The sequence below is a fragment of the Meles meles genome, chromosome 14 (genome assembly GCF_922984935.1).
Source record: "Meles meles chromosome 14, mMelMel3.1 paternal haplotype, whole genome shotgun sequence".
Taxonomy (NCBI): Eukaryota; Metazoa; Chordata; class Mammalia; order Carnivora; family Mustelidae; genus Meles; species Meles meles.
The window spans coordinates 75,240,319-75,263,667 of record NC_060079.1 but is presented as its reverse complement, the minus strand read 5'-3'; the positions used below and the strand labels follow the sequence as shown (position 1 = coordinate 75,263,667).

Below are 23,349 nucleotides of genomic sequence, written 5' to 3'. Positions count from 1 at the left end.
ATGTAGGAAAAATAAAGACATTCTCAGAAGAAGGAAAATGAAGAGAATTAATTGCCAGCAGATCAGCTCTAAAAAAGGGGGCTAAATGAAGTTCTTCAGATAGAAGGGAAATGCTATTAGAAGACAACCTGGAACATCAGGAGTGAGGGAGGAACACTAATAGCAACCATCAGGGTGATGATAATAAAAAATTCTTATCCTCTTGAATACTTTAAAATGTGTTTGCTGAAAGCAGAAAGATTGTCTAATGGAGTTTGGGTTTTTTGGGTTTTGTTTTTTTTTTTTTTTTTTTAGCATTTTACTTATTTGTCAGAGAGGGAGAGAAAGAGCACAGCACAGGGAGTGGCAAACAGAGGGAGAAGCAGGCTCCATGCTGAGCAAGAAGCCTGATGCAGACTTGATCCCAGGACCCTGAGATGATGACCTGAGCCAAAGGCAGACATAAGAGAACCATAACATAAAAGGAAGAGAAAAGATGCCTGTATGAGAGAAAGATTTCTACATTCCAACTAAGGTGATAAAAAATGGATTCTAAATAAATGATGGAAAGTTAAGTATGTATATTATAACCCACAGGTTGAAAGTAAAATGGCAGAAGGAGAGAATACCATACAAGTATTCAAAGAAAGAAGGCTAGAATGCCATTATTACCACCAGACAAAGCAATCTTTGAAGTTACAAAGCATCAAAAATACCATTAAATAAGCAAGTCACTTAACAAAACAATATACAAATCCTTAACACATAAGCACCTAACAACAGTGCTTCATAAAGCAAAATCAGAACTAACTAAAGAGAAACAAGTATCTAATTCTTGTTGGTGAATCTAGCACTCTTCTCTCAATGACACACAACAAACTAGCAGTAGAGAATCAGCATAGAGAGAAACTACACAATGCATTAGCTCTATCTAACTGACATTTACATACTAATCCATCCAACAGATGATGAAAGTCTTTTCAAGTACGCATGAAACAATCACCAAGATATACCAGAAATGCATCAGGAAATAAACCTTAACACATTAAAAAAAAAAAAAAGACAAATCACATAAAGTATGTTCTCTGACCATACAAGAAATCGAAGTGGAACTCAGTAACAGAGAGACACCAAAAAAGTCTCCAGGGTGCCTGGCTAGCTCAGTCCGTTGGTAGAGCAGAGGAGCATGAGACTCTTGATCTCCGGGTAATGAGTTCAAGCCCCACATTGGGTATAGAGCTTACTTAAAAAAGAAAAAAGAAAATCTCCAAACACTTGGAAGCTGAAAAACTGTAAATAACCTATGAGTAAAGGAGGAAAATTAGAAAATACTTTGAACTCAACAGTATGAAAATACATACGTATGGAAATATAATATATAAAAAAGTATTAGATATACCTACACAGTGCTTATATTAAATATTATTTAAGAGGTTATACCTCTAACTAATAATCTAAGCTCCCACCTTGACAAACTAGAAAAAGAAGAGCAAAATAAACCTAAAGCAATAGAAGAAAATAATATAAACAGCCATTTGTCCAAAGACTACAAAATCTGTTAGACCACACCCCATTCCCTATATGTGGACAGTGCTTTACAGTAAACACACTGAACAGATGAATGGAGACAGCAACGGCAAATTCGTATCTCATGTATTCGTTTGAGTTGACGCCTATCCTAATGAAGAGAGAGAGGCCAGTTCGGGTAAATGCATCAGATATAAATCCACTGGTGTCATATTCCTCAATCACACAACTCTGTATCTTCCTGAGGATGCCTCCTGGTCTCATCCCTTTTGCTACTCCCACTTGGCAGTTGCCAATGGAATCACAGAGAAGTAACAGCCGCAAGCAGCAAAGCGGCTGTCCCAAGCAGGTTCAATGAACTGGCTACAGTTAGAGCTCAAGACCTAGTACACAAGTGCCTAGACAATTGAGCTGACTGACAGCTTCGATCCCCGTCTACCGCACTGGCTGAGGGTCTTTGCCAATGCTGTCCCATCTGCCTCGCTGACTGCTTAGCTGACTGCCTCGCTGAGCGCTGACTCTCATCTATCAGGTCACACCCTAGATCTTACTCCCTCAGAGAGAAATTCTCTGACCATCCTACTAATGAAGAGTTCCCCATTTTTCTCTTTCAACAACTGGTTTTCGTCATAATACCACCATTTGTAAATACTTCTTCATACGTTTTCTTATTTTACATCTTACCACTGGACTGTAAGTGCCACGAGAGCAGAAATCATGTTGCTCCGGGGTCACTATTCTAATTCAAGCAACTAGCATAGCATCTGGCCCACAGCAGGTCCTAATAAACACCCAGCCTTCAAAGTAATAAACTGACTTTCTTTGGGGGAAGAAAGGGGAATTTCCCACAAACTTCGATTGAGAAGATACAATGGCAAGAGCACACCTTGGGAGCTCCACGGCTTACCTAGCAAAATGAACTTAGGCAAGCTGTATCTTAAGCCCTAATTTTCTCAACTTAAAATGATGACAATCATCCTTCACTTACATAATTATTCTAATTTACTAGTATACTGTAGCTACTTAGTAAGTGATAAGTTATTACTTAGAATGATCATACCTTTCCCTCCAATAAGAAGTCTTACATAAGTAAGGATGTGACAGATACAAGGTAAGTCATGGTCGTATAAACACTGCAACATCAAAAATGCTACACTCACTTCTGGGGAAGATGGTGGAGTAGAAGGATCTTAGGCTCACATCATCCCACATATACACCTACGTAACATCCACATCAGTATAAATAACCCAGAAAACAACCAGAAGACTGGCAGAACACTCTCCAGAGCTAAATGCAAAGAGGGTAAGAAAGGCAGAGACGTGGTCAGAAGCTTAAGTGACCAAAGAGACTGTCTACAGCAGGGAGGGATGCTGCAGGTGCAGAGAGGGGACCTAAAACAGACCTCACACCAGCCACCTCAGATACAGGGGATCTGCACTGGTGAGATGAATCCTATACCATTTGGCTTTGAAAACCATAAGGACCTAATTTCACGTGTTCTTACAAGGGGGCTTGACAACTGGAACTTTAAAAATCAATAGGTTCAGGGTCACCCGGTGGCTCAGTGGGTTAAGCCTCTGCCTTCGGCTCAGGTCATGATCTCAGGGTCCTGGGATAGAGCCCCAAATCGGACCCTCTGCTCAGCAGGGAGCCTGCTTCCCCCTCGCTCTCTGCCTGCCTCTCTGCCTACTTGTGATCTCTCTCTATCAAATAAATAAATAAATAAAATCTTTAAAAAAAAAAAATAGGTTCAGGAGTACCTGGGCACCTCAGTTGGGTAAGCGACTGCCTTCAGCTCAGGTCATGATCCCGGAGTCAGGGGATCAAGTCCTGCCTTGGGCTGGGTGGCTCATGGGTTAAGCCTGTGCCTTCGGCTCAGGTCACGGTCTCAGGGTCCTGGGATCGAGCCCCACATCGGACTCTCTGCTCAGTGGGGAGCCTGCCTCCCCTTCTCTCTCTACCTGCCTCTCTGCCTACTTGTGATCTCTGTCAAATAAAATCTTAAAAAAAAAAATAAGTAAAATCTCTACAAGAATAAAAAATAAAAATAAAAATCAATAGGTCAGCTCTAGGAGAACTGGGAGGGCAGTAGGAAACTGAGTACCTGCCCTTAAAGACATGGCACAAAAAAGAGCACCACTGAAACACAGCATGGAAGCAGTTTGGGGGTGCCTGGGTGGTACAAGCAGTTAGGCATCCAACTCTTGGCTTCAACTCAGGTCCTGATCTCAGGGTCGTGAGATTGAGCCCCATGTGGGGTTCCAAGCAGAGTCTGGAACTTTCTCTCACTCTCCTTCCGCCCCTCCCCCATGTGTATGCACATGTGTGTGTATGCACACACACTGTCTGTCTCTCTCTCTCTCTCTCTAAAATAAATCTTAGAGGGAAAAAAAAAGCAGCAGTTTGGAAAACAGCTAGAGGATACGGGAAGGAAATTTGTTGAATAATCTCAGAGCATGTGCTGGAGGGGCAGGGATCTTTTTGAGACTTCTCCAAGAACAAAAGAGCTGGCAGGTGCCATTTCCCTTCTCCCCTCCCCCAGCCTAGATACACGGACACCTATGGGAACCAGTGCAGGCTCAACACTCCATACCTAGCTTGCTAACAAGAAACCCCAACCCACAGACTTCCACCCCCTCAAACCCGGCCAGCCTGGGAAGGAGTTTTCCCAGGTGGCTGCAAGTGTCTTCCTAGGACAGACCAGCAGAGCCCTTGCTGACACTCCACACCCCACCCAAAATTCTCTTAGGAACCACCCATTCAGCCCTAAGTGGGCCAGTGCCACTCCAAAGTTAACTCCTGCCCCAGGGAAGGGGAAGAAAATCCACACAGACCAGTTTGACTATGGGCTCAGAGAGATGGGGACAAACATCTGGTCTGACTACAGGCCAGGGGACCATCTCAGGGGACCCCACAAGGAAAGCACCCTACAGTTTGGTGCTACTGCAACTCTGACAAATGCGGTCTGCCATAACTCAAACCCAAGGCGACCCAGACTGGCCCATTAAACAACACAAGAACCAAACCTTATCTACAATAGGCAAACACTACAATTGAAGATGACTGGACTAAAGGCAAACGTGGCTCAGTCATAATAGTAGGGCACACACAACAAACACAGGAGACATCTCTTAAGTGCCAGATTCTGCCAAAGAGGAGACCCTGCCCTGCACGGCACTAAAGGACCCTCTTTTTCACAAGGCCGCCGCTTTCAAGAGCCGGAGACATAGCTGACCTTCCTAACACAGAGAAACAGACACACAGAGTTAGATACAATGAGGAGATAGAGGAATATGTCCCAAATGAAAGAACAAGACAAAACTCACAGCAGGAGAGCAAAATGAAACAGAAGTAAGTAATATGCCTGAGAGAGAAACTTAAAGTAAGGTCATAAAGAAACTCACTGGACTTGAGAAGAGTGGAGGACCTCAGTCAGACCTCAACAAAGACAAAGAAAACATAAAAAGAACCAATCGGTAATGAAGAACTCAGTAAATGAAATTACAAATACACTAAATGGGGGATGCCTGGGAGGCTCAGTCAGTTAAGAATCCAATTCTTGATTCAGCTCAAGTCATGATCTCAAGCTCATGGTATCAAGCCGCATGTCAGGTTCCGTGCCCTGCATGGAGCCTTAGATTCTCTCTCCCCTCTGCCCAGCTCCCCCAAAATGGCAAAACTCGTGTGTGTGTGTGTGTGTGTGTTCCCTGAAAGAAAGAAAGAACACAATAGATGGAATAAATACAAGACCAGAAGAAGCAGAAAAATGGATCAGCAACCTAGAGAAAGAATAGCTGAAAGCAATCAAACAGGAGAAAGAGAAAAACAATTAAAAATGAAAATAGACTAAGGGAAGTCAATGACATCATCAAGCATTAATAATATTCACATTTCAGAGATCCCTGAAGGGGAGAGAGAAACAGGGAAAAAACTTTTAGAATATATTTGAAGCTGAAAAATTCTGAATCTGAGGAGGGAAACAGACATCCAGATCCAGAAGGCACAGGGAGCTCCCAACGTAATCAACTCAAGGATGTCCACACCCGGACACACAGTAATTAAAGTGACAAAAAGTAGTGATAAACAGGTAACTTCAAAAGCATCAAGAGAAAGAAGTTATTTAAAAGATACATAAAGAACTGAGACAACACCAAAACCTTCACATAATCCAACTAAAAATGGGCAGAAGACAGGAATAGACATCTCTCTAAAGAAGACATACAAATGGCCAACAGACACATGAAAAGATGCTGAACATCACTCATCATCAGGGAAATGCAAATGAAAACCACAATAAGGTATCACCTCACAGCTGCCAGAATGGCTAGAATCAAGGAGTCAAGGGATGCTTGGCTGGCTGAAGACAGTGGGATATGCAACTCTTGATCTCAGGGTGGTAGGTTTGAGCCCCACACTGACTAGAGAGGTTACTTAAAATCTTAAGGAAAAAAGGAAACTACAATAGTTAGGGAGAATGTAGAGAAAAAGGAACCCTCGCGCACTGTTGCTGGAAATGCAAACTCATTTCAGCCACTGTGGAAAACAGCATGGAGGAGATTCCTCAAAAAAATTAAACAGAATTACCATATGATCCAATAATTCCACTACTAGGTATTCACCCAAAGAATACAAAAACACTAATTCAAAGGATACACACACTGCTATGTTCACTGTAGCATTATTTACAACAGCCAAATTATGGAAGCAGCCAAAGTGTCCACAGATATATGAATGGGTAAAGATGATGTGGTACATGTACACACACACACACACAAACACACATAGGAATATTATCGATTAAAAAAGAAAGAAAGAAAGAAAGAAAGAAAGAAAAAGAAAGAAAGAAAGAAATCAATCTATCTTGCCATTTGCAACAATATGGATGGACCTAGCAGGTACAAAGCTAAGTGAATGAAGTCAAAGCTAAGTGCAAGAAGACAAATGCCGTTATGATTTCACTCAATGTGGAATTTAAGAAACAAATGAAGAAACAAAGAAAACTGACTCTTAAATATAGAGACTGACCTGGTGGTTACCAAAGGGGAGGTGGGTGAAGCAATGGTTGAAACAGGGGAAGGGGATTAAGGGTACACTTAAAATAAGCATTAAGTACAGAATTATTCAATCACTGTATTATACAACTGAAACTCCTGTAACACGGTATGTTAACTGTACTGGAATTTAACAAAATAAAAATAAAAACCTTTATAAGGGTAAGCTATATTTTCAAATATTTTTGACATCCTTTTTCAGTAAAACTAACAAAACTTCTAAACCATCTTAAACAGATGCTTGGAAAAAGTATGATTAAGTACCTTTTCTTACCATCAGGCATTAATTACATTGAAACACATAATGTTCTTTTTCAAACTATGCTGTTTAAATTTTGCCAGAAACTTTGAAATCTACAAAAACAAAATATATGCACAATATTTCACTGTGTTTAAGTTTTGTTAACAAAATTGAGAAGGTTTTGGGATACCCTTTTCCAATTTAGAAAGGAAAATTTTCACAAGTTACTCTCCACAGATTTAAAGTTGGAATTTTTTTAAAGTTAAACAGCAAGTAATGCAAACACATGTGTCAATAAAGTAATTCATACATGAAGATATTGATATAAATCCTTTTTTCCTATCCAAATGTAATTTTTTCATTGCTGCTAAAGTCATAGTCCTTCCTAACTGGAATGATTGGTTTACCTTTAACTCCAGGGGGCTTAAACTATCAGTCCTTTAAGAAGCTTTGACAGGTTTTGACGATTTAACCTGCTGAGCTCACAGCACCCAAGGGAGGGTCTTGGTTGCAAGTTTTATTTCTGATGCAGCTGACCACTAATACGGACTCCATAGATAATGGATTTCAATAACCACCACCCACAGGTTAACACTTTGAGCAGTACCTATAATATTGCTTTAATTAACACATGAAGGTCACAGTTTGGTAGAAAGTTTTATTAAATTTGGCACTGCTTACAACAAAAGAAAGAAATTGTGTGTTCATCTGTACAGTAACTCTATAAATTTGCCCATAGATATAATCCAGTTTGCTCATGGATTTATGCTGTATTTCAATTTATTTTCTAAAAGGAATTCAATTTATTAGTTCCATTTCCCCAAAATACGTACACGTCTAGCATTTCTAACTGATAGTTTCATAACAGATGGCTCTAACCATGCTGGGCACAGAATGGGTCTACCTGGCATAAAGAGACCACCCACTAAAGCAAAGGAAATTTCTACCACTACCACGCCCACCCCCTGATTTTGGAGCATTTTGATGGTGGGAAAGATTAATGCTTTGATTTGTTTCCAGCTTCATATGTTAAATATTGGTATCTTTTGGAAATACTGGAATTACTTTTCATCTTGAAAAATAAAGATATAAAAAGTTTGCTTTTGAACCCAAACTTTTTATGCAGTAGAAATAAGCCAGAGTATTTAAACAAATAAATCAAAGGGCAAAGCAATTTTTAAATGAATCTGAAATTAAGGGTTCACTCTAAAATGTTAAAAAAAAAAAAGAGAGAGAGAGAGAGAGATACTATAATACACAAATCACACAGTCAGCAGGGTTGGTTCATTTTTCTAATTTTATATGTATTAGGTAATTTGAGGTTATTTTACTGAAAAGCGAGAATGGTGGCTGAATTTGTATTTTTAAAATACACAACCTAACAGGCACTATGGTAGATAATAATGAATCAGCATGGGAGCCATTTAATATACTTCTTGATTAACTCATTGCCTGTCCAGTTCGCACACAGACATGCTTACATGTCATAATCGTCATAATTCCCATCATCCCCACTGCTAACACTCAAGCTCCTTGATTAGTGCACAACTCCCAGACGAGCCATTGCTAATGCTAAATAATTCTCTTCAGCCTCCTGCTACTATTCGGCAGGATCTCCAATTAAATATAATGTCCCTGATGAGCCATATTAATGTGAACAAATCCCTACCAGGAATCCTAACCTATTCCATTTTACCCAAAAATGTAGAGAAAGAAATTTATCCAAGCCAAAGATAATCAAAACATCCTAAACTGATACAATATAATGTTTCTGCAAAATACATTTTTCCAAGGACAATAAAAGCAAAAATTGAAAATGTCTGACCATCTCACATACTTTCTTTTCCTTCACTGGAAAGTCTAGTGTTTTAAATTTGCATAGGTAGATACACTGTATTCTTAATCCAAAAAGGTTACTGAAAGCACTAAGTTTCTCAAGAAAAGTGAACAAAAACAAGTTTTAAAGCAAATATGTCATTTAAAAACCCTTTAATTACCCAATTATCAGAACCCCAAGGTCCAAAATCACATTAATGAAACCAATTCCTCCCTTTCCATAAAATGCACAATTGCAGTAACTATCAGAGGCTTTGTTGTACAACTTTATGTTGCTGATAAGAAAACTTTACATTGAACAATGACAATTAGTATTTATACAGAGAAGGAATTAGGAAACCTATAGCTTTTCTACTGCAATCTTGCTTCTGAATGAATTAAGATCAGATGGGAAAAATGGACCCTCATGGCCACCATCTTAAAATACTCTGTACTAGTAAAAGCAGTTTAAGAAAATGTCATTTAAACATACCATCTAAACTACACACACATATAATAAATGGCCACCTGAATTCAGTTATCACCGAAGTTTTACAAACCTATCCCTAGTCATCTATTCCTATTTGAGGATCAATGATTAAATAAGTTCTTAAGAGACTGTGAAATAATAATGTGAAATAAGTTCTTAACAGACTGTGAACTCAAGAACTTTAACTCTTTTCCAAATACATAAGATTTAAAAATATCCTGAAAAGTCTATCATACAAATGATAAAAAGTTAATGCATGAGTTTTTTACCTTTAAAATGCTTTCATCTCTATACCTCTAAGAAAAAAACTAAAAATATTCTAACAAACATATTAATAAAATATAAAGACACAAAAATATGCAAAGATAAAAAAATAAAGATAGTCTAACAACCCCATAAAAATTTTAAGGTTTTCCCAAAGGTCTTTTATACCTTAGCCTACATTAATGTATTCCTTCTTCATTTACCTGATCATTACCCTCCAGTTTGTTCAGCTGGAACCAACATACACTAATTACATAGACATCACGAAGTCCTATTTGTCCTCGGCACCTCCCCAGACAGCAGGGAAATAGCATCAAGGGTAGGCATGCTAAGTGATGATTCCCCTCACCTTACTGTCAATCATCCTAGAGTGCTCACAGGAAACCCTGCTCAATCTCATTACTGAATCCTAAGGGTAAGACTACAATACCCACCAGGATTCATACTTCAAACAGCAGGCTGCCTGACCAAGATGTGAGGCACGATGACTACTTCCCTGATTTTAAGTTTTGCTTTTAAAGCAGGCAATATCAGGTATTTCTCATTTAAATCCAACACTACTGTACACAAAGGAACCAAATTGTGACACATTTAATTTAGGAGTCCAGATAGAAAATATAGTCAAAGGTTAAAATACAGAATCATTTAATCCATTTTAAGAAAAATCAAAACCATAACTTCAGAGGTTTGATATCAATAGCAGTATCTTGCTATTTCGCATGGGATGGGAAAGCATACTAGTCTTTTAAAAACAAAGTTGTAGGAGTACCTGAGTGGCTCAGTCAGTTAAGTGTCTGCCTTTGGCTCAGGTCATAATCCCAGGGTCCTGGGATCGAGCCCCTCGACTGGTGCCTGCTCAGCGGGGAGCCTGCTTCTCCCTCGGTTCCTCCCACCACCACCTGCTCATGCTCTCTCACACGCACACTCTCTCTCAAAATAAATAAATCTTTTTTTTTAAAGTTGTAAAAGTAAATAATTATCTAACATGCATTTTGAGTACAACCTTTAAGTTCACCAGTTCTTTGTTCCCATTATCCACCAAACTAATGAAGAAGGATCCACCTTCCCATTTATAAAGTCCTAGTCACTAAACCCAAATATTTCTCATCTTTTAGACTTCTTAACTTCCCTGGGATTACCTAAAATCACAGATGAGTGGCATAAAACCCTAGAACTTACCTCTCCTGCCTTCTCAGTCAATATAATAATAAGGTCCTCATCAACAAATCAAGAAGTTCTCCTGTAGCAGCCCTCTGCCTAAAATCTAATGAATTTACTCCATAGGTTTGTCTCTTCTTGCTCCAATGTTTTATGGAGTGGCCCTAATTATTTCTGCTAGTAAAATATTAAAATGTACTTTAATATCTGTCAAAATAGTATTGAATAGTCCCTATTCAATTTTCCACAGAATTGGCTAGGCCATTCTGCAAATTTAGTCCTTTGTCAATCCTCCCCCCTCCCAAACCATATTACATTATATTAGGATTTAACAAAAAAAGTATATTAACTTTCAAATAACTAATATTTCTATTTTTAAAGGTTTTATTTATTTATTTGAAAAAGAGAGAGAGAGAGCAATAGAGAGAGAGGCAATACAAGCAGGGCGAGTGGGAGAGGGAAAAGCAGGCTTCCCACCAAGCAGGCTCGATCTCAGGACCCAGGACCCAGATGTGAACTGAAGGCAGATGCTTAATGACTGAGTCACCCAGGTGCCCCTCAAATAACTAATATTTATACTATTTATACTATACAATTTCCCTACACAAAAAGAAGAAATTTAAGTCCTACAAATTTCATATCAAAGTGTTTTACCTTTTCCACTATTTCTATGAAGCTGTATTTAAGTTGTGTTTTCCACCTTGTTGATACATATACAGGAAAGCTATATATATTATTTAACTACCAGAGTGACTTTTTTTAACTATTTCTGAAGAATTATTCAGTTAACTCTGTAACTAGAAACTCAATACAATCTTACTATTTCTGCCTTTCCCTCCCACCATTTTACAACGCTTGCCTAACTGCATTACTTAGCACTTCTAGAAGACTATTGGGGCACCTGGGTGGCTCAGTCGTTAAGCCTCTACCTTCGGCTTGGGTCATGACCACAGGGTCCTGGGATCAAGCCCTGCATCAGGCTCCCTACACAGCCAGGAACCTGCTTCTCCCTCTCCCACTCCCCCCGCTTATATTCCCTCTCTCACTGTGTCTCGGTCAAATAAATAAATAAAATCTTTAAAAAAAAAAAAATGCTGTTAAATAATAGTAGTGATAATAAATCTATCAGTCTTCATCCTGAATTTCATAAGAATGCTTCCATGAGGTATGACCTTTTTATTAAGGGAAGGCAGCGTGCATCTAATCCTGTTTTACTAAGGATTTTACAAGAAGACAGTGAATTTCTTGTAATGACATTTCGGCTTCTATCAAGATGATCATCTAGTTTCCCTCTACTAACTTATTAGTACATTCCATTAGATTAATAGTCTCTAATACTGAACCATACTGAAATGTCATGAACACATTCCACATGGCTGCAGCGTACTATTTAAATAAATTATGTTACCCTATTTCCTATTAGGATTCTTCTATCAATATATGACAGTCATTGTAATTTTATTTTTCACTACTATCTTTGCCCAGATTTTGACTGCTGAGTTATTACAGTGGCTTCATAAAAAATAAGTATTTTCTAGAAAGGAAATCTATTTTTCTTTCTCTTAGTCTACAGCAATTTTAGTAGTGTCAAAATTTCTTGCTTACTGGACACTGCAAAGAATTCTTGTGGGAATCTCTACCTGAACACCCTACTCCATTCCTTCCGTAACAACCCAGAGTCCCTTAGTCAGTGATCTCTTACCTTATGCAGGCTCTTCCATGCACAGTTACAGGCCTATAACTATCACCAATTTTGTACTCCGAACAAAACAAAACAAATACTTAACATTTTTTAAAAGCATGTTAAACCTCACTTTCAATAATGGACGAAACAACCAGAAGATCAACAAGGAAACAGAAGACTTGAATACTGCAGTGAACCAACCAGTCGTAAAAGGCATCTAGAGAACACTCCACAGAACAGCAGACCAGACATTCTTACTAAGGCCACATGAAATAGTCTCCATGATAGAACATATGCTAAGCCATAAAACAAACACCAAGAAATTTTAAAAGATACAAATAGAGGGGTGCGTGGGTGACTCGGTCAGTTAACGGTCTGCCATTGGCTCAGGTCATGATCTCAGGGTCCTGGGATTGAGCCCCACATAGGTTCCCTACTGAGCAGGGAGTCTGCTTCTCCCTCCCCTTCTACCCTCAACCCTGCTTGTGCACATACACTCTGTCAAATAAATAAAATCTTAAAGAAAAAAAAAAGAAAGAAAGAAAGAAATAGAAAGCATGCTGTCCAGCCGAAATAGAAGGAAACTGGAAATGAGGAATGAAGACAATCTTGGGACTCTCACAAATAATGTGGATTAAACACCACACTCCTAAATAACTAGTGGGTCAAAAAATCACAAGGGAAATAAAATACTTTCAAAATAAAAATGTAGAACAAAATACCAAAATACTTGGGTTTCCTGCTCAGTGGGGACCCTGCTTCTCTCTCTTGCTCCCCCCTTCTTGTGCTGTCAAAAAAAAACTTTTAAAAAAATATAAATACATACATACATATATACATACATACATCAAGTCAACAACCTCATCTTCTACCTTACAAACGTTTAAGGGGAGGGCACGTGGGTGGCTCAGTTGGTCAAGCAACTGCCTTCTGTTCAGGTCATGATCTCGGAGTCCCCAGATCAAGTCCCGTATCAGGCTTCCAGCTCCGCAGGGAGTCTCCCTCTGACCTTCTCCCCTCTCATGAGCTTTCTCACTCTCTCTCTCTCAAATACATAAATAAAATCTTTAACAAAAATTTAAAAAATAGTTTAAAAAAATTTTAAGGTTTTGTTTTGTTTTCTGTGTGACAGAGTCAGTTTAGCCTCCAACTCTTGATGTCAGTGAGAGTAATGATCTCAGGGTCGTGGGTTGGAGCCCTGAATCAGATTCCATGCCCAGCACAGTCTGCTTGGATTGCTCTCTCCCTCTGCTCTCTCTCTCTCTCTCTCAAGTAAATGACTAAATCTAAAAATAAATAAATAAATAAATAAATAAAGATGAAAAGAAAAATAAAAGGAAAGGAACTCTTAAAAAGAGCAAAATAACCCAGAGCAAGCAGAATACAGGGAATTATAAAGACTAAACATAAATGAGGTAAAGAATTAAAAACAGAAAAATGAGACCAAATATTGGCTCTTTAAACATATCAATAAAATTGAAAACCTTTAGTTCAAGTGACCAAGGAAAAAACACTCAGGTGCCTAAAAATCAGGAATGAAAGAAATTATTACCAAATTTACAGAAACAAAAATAAGGAAATACTATAATCCTATCAATAAACTAGGTAAGTTATATGAAATGGACAAATTCCTAGAAAGACACCAAATACAGACACTGACTAACAAAAAAACAAAATCTAAATAAACCTGTAACAAGAGACTTAATAATTGAAAAACCATCCACAGAGGGATCCTGCCTGACTTAGTAAATAGGGTGTTCGACTCTTGATTTCAGGGTTGTGAGTTCAAACACCATGCTAAGTGGAGAGACTACTTAAAAATAAAATCTTTAAGAAAATAAAATCTTCCAAAATAAAAGAAAAAACACAATTTCCCATGGAGAAAAGCCCAAACCCAGAAGGCTTCACTGGTGAATTCTACCAAAACATTTAAGGAATAATTAATGCCAATTCTTCACAGACTCTTCCCAAAACAGTGAAATATGAGGGAACACTTCCCAACTTATGAGGCCAAGATCACTCTGATACCAAAAACAAAGCCATCACAAGAAAACTAGAGACTAATAGCTCTTATAATCATGGGATGAAAAATTCTCAACAAAACACTAATAAAATGAATCCAGCAACACATACAAAAAACTATACACCACGACCAAGTGTGACATAGCCCAGGAATGCAAGGCTGGTTTAATATTCAAAACTTAATGTAATATACCCTATCAATAGAATAACGGACAAAAACCATATCATCTCAGTAGACACAGAAAAAGCATTTGAAATAGTCTAATGTCCAGTCATGAAAAAACACTCAATAATCTAGAAATATCAGGGCATTTCCTCAACCTGATAACGGGAAATTTACGAAAATCCCAGAGGCTAAATCAAACTTAATTGTGAAATACTGAATGCTTTCCCCCAAAGATGAGGAATAAAACAAAATGCTTACTCTCACTACTTCAATTATCATTCTGAAGGTTAAAGCCAGGAAAATTAAGAAAGAATACAAAATAAAAAGCACTCAGACTGAAAAGAAAGAAGTCAAACTGTTTCTATTTGCACATGGTCTTCTAGTGATAATCCTAAGGATCTATTAAAAAAAAACACACACACATACATATACAGGAACTAATGAACAAGTTCAGCAAGGTATCAGAACACATGATCATGTATCAAAGTTGACTGTACTTCTATTAACTTGCAATTAATAAAAATTGAAATTTAAAATATTACAATCCTAATATTAAAAATACTAAATACTTACTAATAAAAATAACAAAGTTAAGTACAAAACTTAAACACTGAAAACTGCAAAACACAGCTGAAATTAAAGCAATCAAAGTGGAACCACATCAAATGGAATGTCCAAGTCCATGGATAGGAGGACTTAGGTCGAGAGTAACACTTCCCAAATTGACCTGCAGATACAACACAATCCAAAATTCTAGCAGGATACAGTCTTCCACTAGGCCTATCTTCCCTTTATCATTCTCGAAAAATCCTTCCAAAGAATAATAAGGGCCTGGAGAACACATAAAAGACAATTCATAACGTGGTAAGAGGCATAATTCCCATTTTGCTTCTCCTATCCTGACCATTTCCCACTGTAATCCATTAAACTGCTGGTGGACTCTGGCCTCAATCCCTGGACGCAGCCACAGTAATCTCATCAGTGTCGGTGAAAGGCCTTCCTAAGTCCGATTTTGATATTGCTCTCTATCAGTCTTCACTTCTCAAAAAAAAGCAGGACAACTTCCTCAACAGAGGATAGGATATCATACTATTTTAAGACTATCCAAGAATAAGCCAACTAGATAACCTGCAAACCCTCCCTACAAGCACCTGAAACCCTTGATTGAATTTAACAGACACCCTTTAAATGAGCAACTTGGCTTACAAGAAACTATAAGCAATCCCCAAGGATCAAAAACAAAGAGGAAGCTGAAAGTCAGACAATCCCCAGCAGAGCCAGTATCACAGCTAACCACGGAGAGTGGAAGCAGGGATCTCGAGATCGAAAGAACCGGGTTGGTGGGCACGTGGGCATTCAAAGAGAGTAGTGGGCCTAGAGAAGGTACGCACGCTTCCCATCCTCTCCCCATACCTTCCCTATTCAGGTCTTCCATCTGGCCGTTTTAGAACTATACCTTTTCTTAATAAACTGGTAATCTAGTAAGGAAAAAATAAATTTAAAGAACAGAGTTTTAATTCTCAGGAAAAGGAGTTAAAGATTAGAAGGAAAACTCCCTACAAGGCCAGGCTGCTCAAAAAGTTATGCCCTAAGTGAGAAGGGGGAACATACCAATCTACTCAGTACACAGAAGACAAATATCTAAAATTACCTGCTGCGGCTCAAAATTAAAAAAATCTATTCAGCAAATGCTATGCCAGTAAATTAATATAGAAATTAGTCCCTGATCAAGGATACCCTGGAGAGCCTGGAAGAAACAAATACAGCACCCACCCAACAGGGCCATAACTGCAAGCCGAACCATTCGAGGATTCAACAGCAGAGACTGCAAATTAAGAAGTCAAAAGCCGAAAACCACACATGTGAGAAGATCATCCATTGCAAGCAAAAGTCAGAAACAGACACCTAGGAAGTTGGGATACTACAGCAGTAGGATAGAAGCTTCAAAATAAATAGTTAAAAATGAGCAAGACATGACAGGAGGCCTCAAACACGTACAAGAAGCCTCTGCCTTTGGCTCAGGATCTCAGGGTCCTGGGATCGGGCCCCATATCGGGCTCTCTGCGCCGCAGGGAGTCTGCTTCCTCCTCTCTCTCTGCCTGCCTCTCTGCCTAGTTGTGATTTCTCTCTGTCAAATGAATAAAATATTAAAAAAAAAAAAACACATAGGAGAAAAAGATAATACCAACAAGCAGGTTCAAAATGGAACAGACCTGAGGTATTTCAAGATAGGAGGATTATTTCAGATTAAGAGACTAAAGATGCATAATAGACAAATACAATTCATGAACCTTGATTGAACTTTGAGTTAAATATATAGATATAGATATAGATAAAAGACATTTATTTGGATGGCTTAGTCATTAGAGCACCTTTATCTTGATGTCATGAGTTCAATCCCTATATTGGGTGTAGAGCATACATTAAAAAAAAGACATTTGGGGTGTCTGGGTGGCTCAGTTGGATTAAGCATCTGCCTTCGGCTCAGGTCATGATCTCAGGGCCCTGGAATCAAGCCCTGCATCGGGCTCCCTGCTCAGTGGGGAGCCTGCTTCTTCCTCTCCCTCTGCCACTCCTCCTGCCTGTTCCCTCTCCCTCTCTCTTTCACTCATAAATTTAAAAATATATATATTTGTTTAAAGCAAGAGAGAGAGAGGGAGAGAGAATAAACAGGAGTGACAGAGGGAGAAGAAAATTTAAAATATTTAAATCTTTAGGGACGCCTGGGTGGCTCAGTTGGTTAAGCCGCTGCCTTCAGCTCAGGTCATGATCCCAGGATCCTGGGATCGAGTCCCGCATCGGGCTCCTTGCTCAGCAGGGAGCCTGCTTCTCCCTTTGCCTCTGCTGCCACTCTGCCTGCCTACGCTCGCTTGCTCTCTCTCTCTGGCAAATAAATAAATAAAATCTTTAAAAATAAAATAAGATATTTAAAACTTTAATATATAAGTATATTTAATATTAAATTAAATATATTTATTGTATTAATTTAATATTAAATATTGTTTTACTATATTTTAATATATTTAAATCTTAAATATATTAAAATATGTATTTTAAATTTAAGACCTGGAGACAAGTTGGGAAATCCAAATACAGTTTGCATATTATATTACAGAATAACTTGTAATTTTCCTAGCTTTGATAAGGTATATGTAAGAGAATATCCTTTCCCTGGAAATTAAAACTAAAGTATTTAGGGGTGAGATGCCACAGTGTCTGTTACATAATTTCAAATTCTTTAGCAAAAAAAAAGGGGGGGAGGAAGAAAAAGAAACATAATATATACTTATATTCATACATACAGATACAGATATAAGCAAATATATCAAAATGTTAACAACTGGTGAATCGAGGCAAAGGGTCTACAAGTCTTCACTGTACTACTCTTCCAATTATATGTCTGAACAAACAAGAATATAAATAGCGATTGATATAAAAACATATTCAACATCAATATTCATCAGAGAATTTAAATTAAAACTACAATGAGAAAGCACATCATCACCAGTAGAAGAGCAAAAATCAAAAGGACTGATAAAACCAAGTGCGGGCAAGGATATGGAGCAACATGAACACTAACACCTTATTGATGGGAACAATATGGCACAATCAAGAATATGGCACAATCATGTAGGACAACTGTTTGGCAGCTTCTTAGAAACATGCATTTGTGCCAGGAGTCAGCAAAATACCACCCACCCACAGGCCAAATCCAATCTAAGGACAGTTTTGGTGTTTTGGGGTTTTGTTTTGTTTTGTTAGATTTTATTTATTTATTTGACAGAAAGAGACACAGCAAGAGAGGAAACACAAGCAGGGGGAATGGGAGAGGGAGAAGCAGGCTTCCTGCTGAGCAGGGAACCCAATGTGGGGCTGGAACCCAGGAACCTGGGATTATGACCTGAGCCTAAAGCAGACACTTAACAACAGAGCCACCCAGGCGCCCAGGTCTTTTGTTTTTTATAGCCCACAAGCTACGAATGATTTTTTCATTTCTAAAGGGTCCTAAGAAAAAGAAGGAAAAGCACATGGAAAGGAGACCATACAAAGGAGACTTGCAAAGTCTAAAATACGTTTCTCTACAAACAGATTAACTATCCAAACAGGAAAAGCTTGCTTTGCCGCTCAATTCCACTCCTAGGTATTTATCCAAGAGAAATGAAAGTTTATGTTTACACAAAGACAAGAGCTAAACACTGGTGGATGTGCCTAATTTAATAAGCTTATCCTAAAATTCACACAGAAGAGCAAAAAAAGATAAGAATACTGAAGACAATTTTAAAGAAAAGGACAAGGGAAAGAGGACCCATGGGAAAAACTACATAATCTTCTTTAAAAGCCAATTTTTTTCCATTACACATTGTTTGCAAGATACTTACTGCTTAACAGTTGTAGTGTTATCCGTTCTCCCCCCCCCACCTCCGCTTAAATGTTAAAAAATTGTCTGTGAAAACTATTAACTTGCCACTTAAAAACAATCAATTGTTGCAGTATTTTCCTACTGCAATATTTACATTTCCATTTAAGAAATTAACATATAAGGGGCGCCTAGGTGGCTCAGTGGGTTAAAGCCTCTGCCTTCAGCTCAGGTCATGGTCTCAGGGTCCTGGGATGGAGCCCCGTATTGGGCTCTTTGCTCAGCAGGGAGCCTGCTTCCCTCTCTCTCTCTCTCTCTCTCTCTCTCTCTGCCTGCCTCTCTGCCTACTTGAGATCTCTGTCTGTCAAATAAATAAATAAAATCTTAAAAAAAAGAAGAAGAAATTAACATATATATAAGACACATAAGACTTTTGTACTCCAAGTAACATTTTCGATGCTCACCTCTTGAAAACAAACATTGCAACATTAACAAGACATCTGAAAGCACACTTTGTTCAGATTACCCATACTGTAAAGCCCATTAGATATGATGGTAAACTCTTTCAATGGTAAACTTTTTCAATCATACATGAAGGAAGCAAAATAAACTGTCAGAGGAACTCATCCCTGTGGCTTTCTTGAGACTGACACAGAAAGCAAATAGCAGCTATGGCTCTACTGCTGAGGCCTAAATTGAACTTCGAACATTCCAACTAGCGTTATTATCCTGAACAGTACCTTTTTAGTAAAGGACTTAAAGCAGATCATACTAAGAGAAGTTTTGGCTGAGCATTCATGCTTCCATTGAAGGGGCCTGGTCAGTCTTGTTCTAAATGATGTATTGTAGTATCTGGTAGACTCATTTCCTTTCCACTTTCAGCAAAAAGTGACTAAAAGTCTTTACTATATGAAACTACCATCTCTGCTTTAGAAGGATATGAAAGGCCATCTTAAAACTTAGACCATCTCTTTTGAAACGAGTTTTTTCAAAGCCTGGAAAGGGACATCTAGCTCTAGATCAGAATGTTACGAGTGAGAGAGTCTGTGTTCTGTGAATGGAGGTCTGGGTACTTGGATTCGCCACGAGAAGATTTACATGAGGACCAGCATTCGAATAAAGACAGCCTGAAAGTAGCAAGTGCAAAGCACTTCAGTAAAGCTGAAACTACCCTCTCAAGGTGGGAGAGCAGGAAGTCCTCTGGGTCGTTTAGGACTGGGTATTACTGGTCTCTCTCGGCTGTGAGGAGCTATGACAGACAGGACAGATGTCTCTAATGCAGGAAGGCTTCAACAGCTTCAGAAACTCCTCCCACAGGTTGGAAGGAGGAGGTTTGACCCTACAAGGTTAGTATCTGTCAAGGCAGACTTTCTCCATGGCAGGAGCAGGGGGCTCTACCCATGAAGCAAGTCTTATGAGTCTAGGGGTTACCCTGGAGCAGAGGAAGAGGAGAGCACATTTTCTGCAATTGGGGCTCTTTGGTCTGTCAGTCCCAAGGCCTTGGAAGCCACAGGGTCAGGATATTGTGCTCCCAGACTTTTAATGTGTAGCTTACTTATCCTGATCCTTGCCTCTAGTTCATGTCTCTATCATTTCACTTGACAGACTTGGGACTCTGTCTCAGGGCACTCCTTCCCCTGGTCATGTCTAGCTTCCACCTAACAAGAACACAAAACCAAAAATTTAAGAATGGGGGGCGCCTGGGTGGCTCAGTTGGTTAAGTGACTGGCTTTGGCTCAGGTCATGATTCTGGAGTCCTAGGATCGAGTCCCACTTGGGGCTCCCAGCTCCACGGGGAGTCTGCTTCTCCCTCTGACCTTCTCCCCTCTCATGCTCTCTCTCACTGTCTCTCTCAAATAAATCAGTAAAATCTTTAAAAAAAAAAAAAAAAAGAAAGAAAGAAAGAAATTTAAGAATGGGAAAAGGTAGTCATGCTATTAGGGGCTAGAACACCAACACTGAAATATAAACATGAAAAAAATCAAAATATAATTCTGGACCAATCCATGCCAACAGTCCTCTTCATGAGAACACAGGATAGAGAACTACCTGTACTTTGACATGAGAAAAAATAAGTAAAAGGTTACTATCAGACTTGATGTAAAAACAGTGACTGTCCACAATTCAAACCTTTTTCTCTCCCAATTCATCCATGAATGAAAATATCTCATGAACACAATGAAAATGAACACAGAACAAGGAGAGGGTTTTGTTGTCAGGATTTTGGTTTTTTTTTTTTTTTAAGATTTTATTTATTTATTTGACAGAGATCACAAGTAGGCAGAGAGAGAGAGTAGAGGAAGCAGGCTCCCCGCTGAGCAGAGAGCCTGATGTGAGGCTCGATCCCAGGGTCCTGTAATCATGACCTGAGCCGAAGGCAGAGGCTTTAACCCACTGAGCCGCCCAGGCGCACCTGGGTTTTTTTTATTGTTGTTGTTGTTGTTTTGTTTTTAAGATTTGAAAGTAATCTTTCCACCCAATGCAGGACTCAGACTCACAATCCCAAGATCAAGAGTGGCACACTCCACCAACAGAGCCAGCTAGGCGTCCCAAGGAGGAGGAACTTTAAATCTATTACTAGCCTTAGGGTGACCCAAAATTTTTTCTAAAGGAATTTGCTGTTGATAAATGCCTTAGTTTAGTGATCAAGAAAGAGATTAAAGTAATAGTTTTCTCATTATTTCATGACTATCTTGTAAGGAATATAAACTACTATTGAAGTTATCAGTTAAAACAAATTATTAGCAAAGAGGCCAGAAACCACTATTAAAAAAAAAAAAATACATACATAAAATAAGTTTATTTAATTGCTTCATTTAAGTGTTTTTAAGTAAACAATAACTATTTTAAATGTATCTGTCAAATAAACAAGATAAATACTTAACCTTTATTTTCAGGAAATTAGAGAAGCTTGCAAGGGTTCTCCTCTTATTTTAAAGAAGGAAGACAGTCACAATTGAGCTAAATGAACAACATTGTATAGGTAAAACAAGAAATCACAAATACTCAAAATTTCCATTATACTACTATAAAGTAAAAGCTGACATTACCAATAGGTCTTGTTACCAAAAGTAGTGTGCAAGAATGAAAAACACTTACATTAAAGTACAACTTCTTATATTTTATCCCCTAAAGTTCCAATAATTTACATTCTTTTCTCAACGGATTTTTTTTCTACTCCTTCATAGTTTATTATTGCTAAAAATGCCTGCTATGGTTAAAAATTCCCAATAAAATAATGTATCATTCACTGCTTTATACTATTCCTTGTGTCTATGTTCAATTAGTATTAGCCTATCCTTCTTTTATCAAATTTTCAACTGAATACGAAGCATTCAGGAAGGTTAAAACAATTAACCAGAATTCAGCTGTGGGAAAATGTGCTCTCAAAAGGCAGCATGGTAGGGAGGGCACGTTTTGCATGGAGCACTGGGTGTTGTGCAAAAACAATGAGTACTGTTACGCTGAAAAAATAAATAAAATGGAAAAAAAAAAGGCAGCATGGTATAAACAGCTAATGAATCTTTGAATTGAACTTCCTCAAGCTTTGCTCAAATCTACTTCGTGGTTAGCAACCAAGTCTAGCAATTTTTAAACTCTAAGTTTTTAAAACCTTGGGGGGAAAAAGTTTAGACACATATTAAAGACATTTTGATGTTTCCATTTTGCTTAATGCAGGAGTCAGTAATTTTTTTTTTTAATTGTGTGTATCCTTTTCGAGCCAAGGGGGGGAAAGAACTACATCTTCTACCTTTTTTTTTTTTAACTACAAATAAATAAGGTCCTGATTCAAATAAAGCAAAAATATACTTACAGAACTAGCATCAACATCACTATGGATAGCAACCGTCTTAATGCCCATCTTCTTGCAAGTTTTAATAACCTATTTTAAAATACATAAACATTATTTATTATCAGGGATTTGGATTTAAAGGGATTTAATAATAAAATTCACAAAGGAAAATGGAAAAGTAAGATTAAAATTCTACTCACCCTACATGCAATTTCTCCTCTATTAGCAATAAGAATTTTATCAAAAGTCTAAAGAGAGAAAAACACACGTAAGAAATTGTTACTCTCACTTTGGAAAACAAGCTTTCCCACAACTCTGGATGTGATCCTAAAAAACATCACTTCCTAGAGTAGCATTAAATATTATACATATGTTCATCCACAACCAGGCTGCCATTAAACTCATCTGGTAGGATCTGGCCCTGTAATCACTCTGTTAAAGCATCAACTAATTAAATCATAAGTAGACTAAGGGGATATTTATAAATTCTCTTGCCAAAAGATAATCTTCAAATGATATTTCTGAATGCTAAAAAACTTTAGATAGAACTGCTTGACCACTTACTTGGTAATATATATTCTAGATTCAGGGACATTCTAAGGTCATGAGTTGTTCATCAAAGGAAAGTCTAATTTTTCCATCATCTTTGTTGGGCATTAAATGATATTTTCAGTAACTCAGAATAGAAACTAATTATGCTTATACCCAAAGATTCCCCGACCACGCAGGTTATGCGATTTGAATACAATATAGCCCCATTTTGAAGCGGCTGATGCCTCATAATGGAGATGATCCACTCTG

At 38.2% G+C, this 23,349-nt stretch overlaps 1 protein-coding gene across 1 annotated transcript in view; it reads right to left on the bottom strand.

The window, feature by feature from the left end:
• PCCA (propionyl-CoA carboxylase subunit alpha) overlaps window positions 1-23,349 on the bottom strand; it is a 405,590-nt gene that overhangs the window by 361,536 nt on the left and 20,705 nt on the right. The window contains exons 3-4 of the mRNA XM_045978130.1: window positions 22,749-22,796; window positions 22,570-22,638 (exon numbers count right to left, since the gene is read on the bottom strand). Coding sequence (XP_045834086.1) covers window positions 22,570-22,638; window positions 22,749-22,796 — 117 coding nt within the window. The remainder of the gene's footprint in view (window positions 1-22,569; window positions 22,639-22,748; window positions 22,797-23,349) is intronic.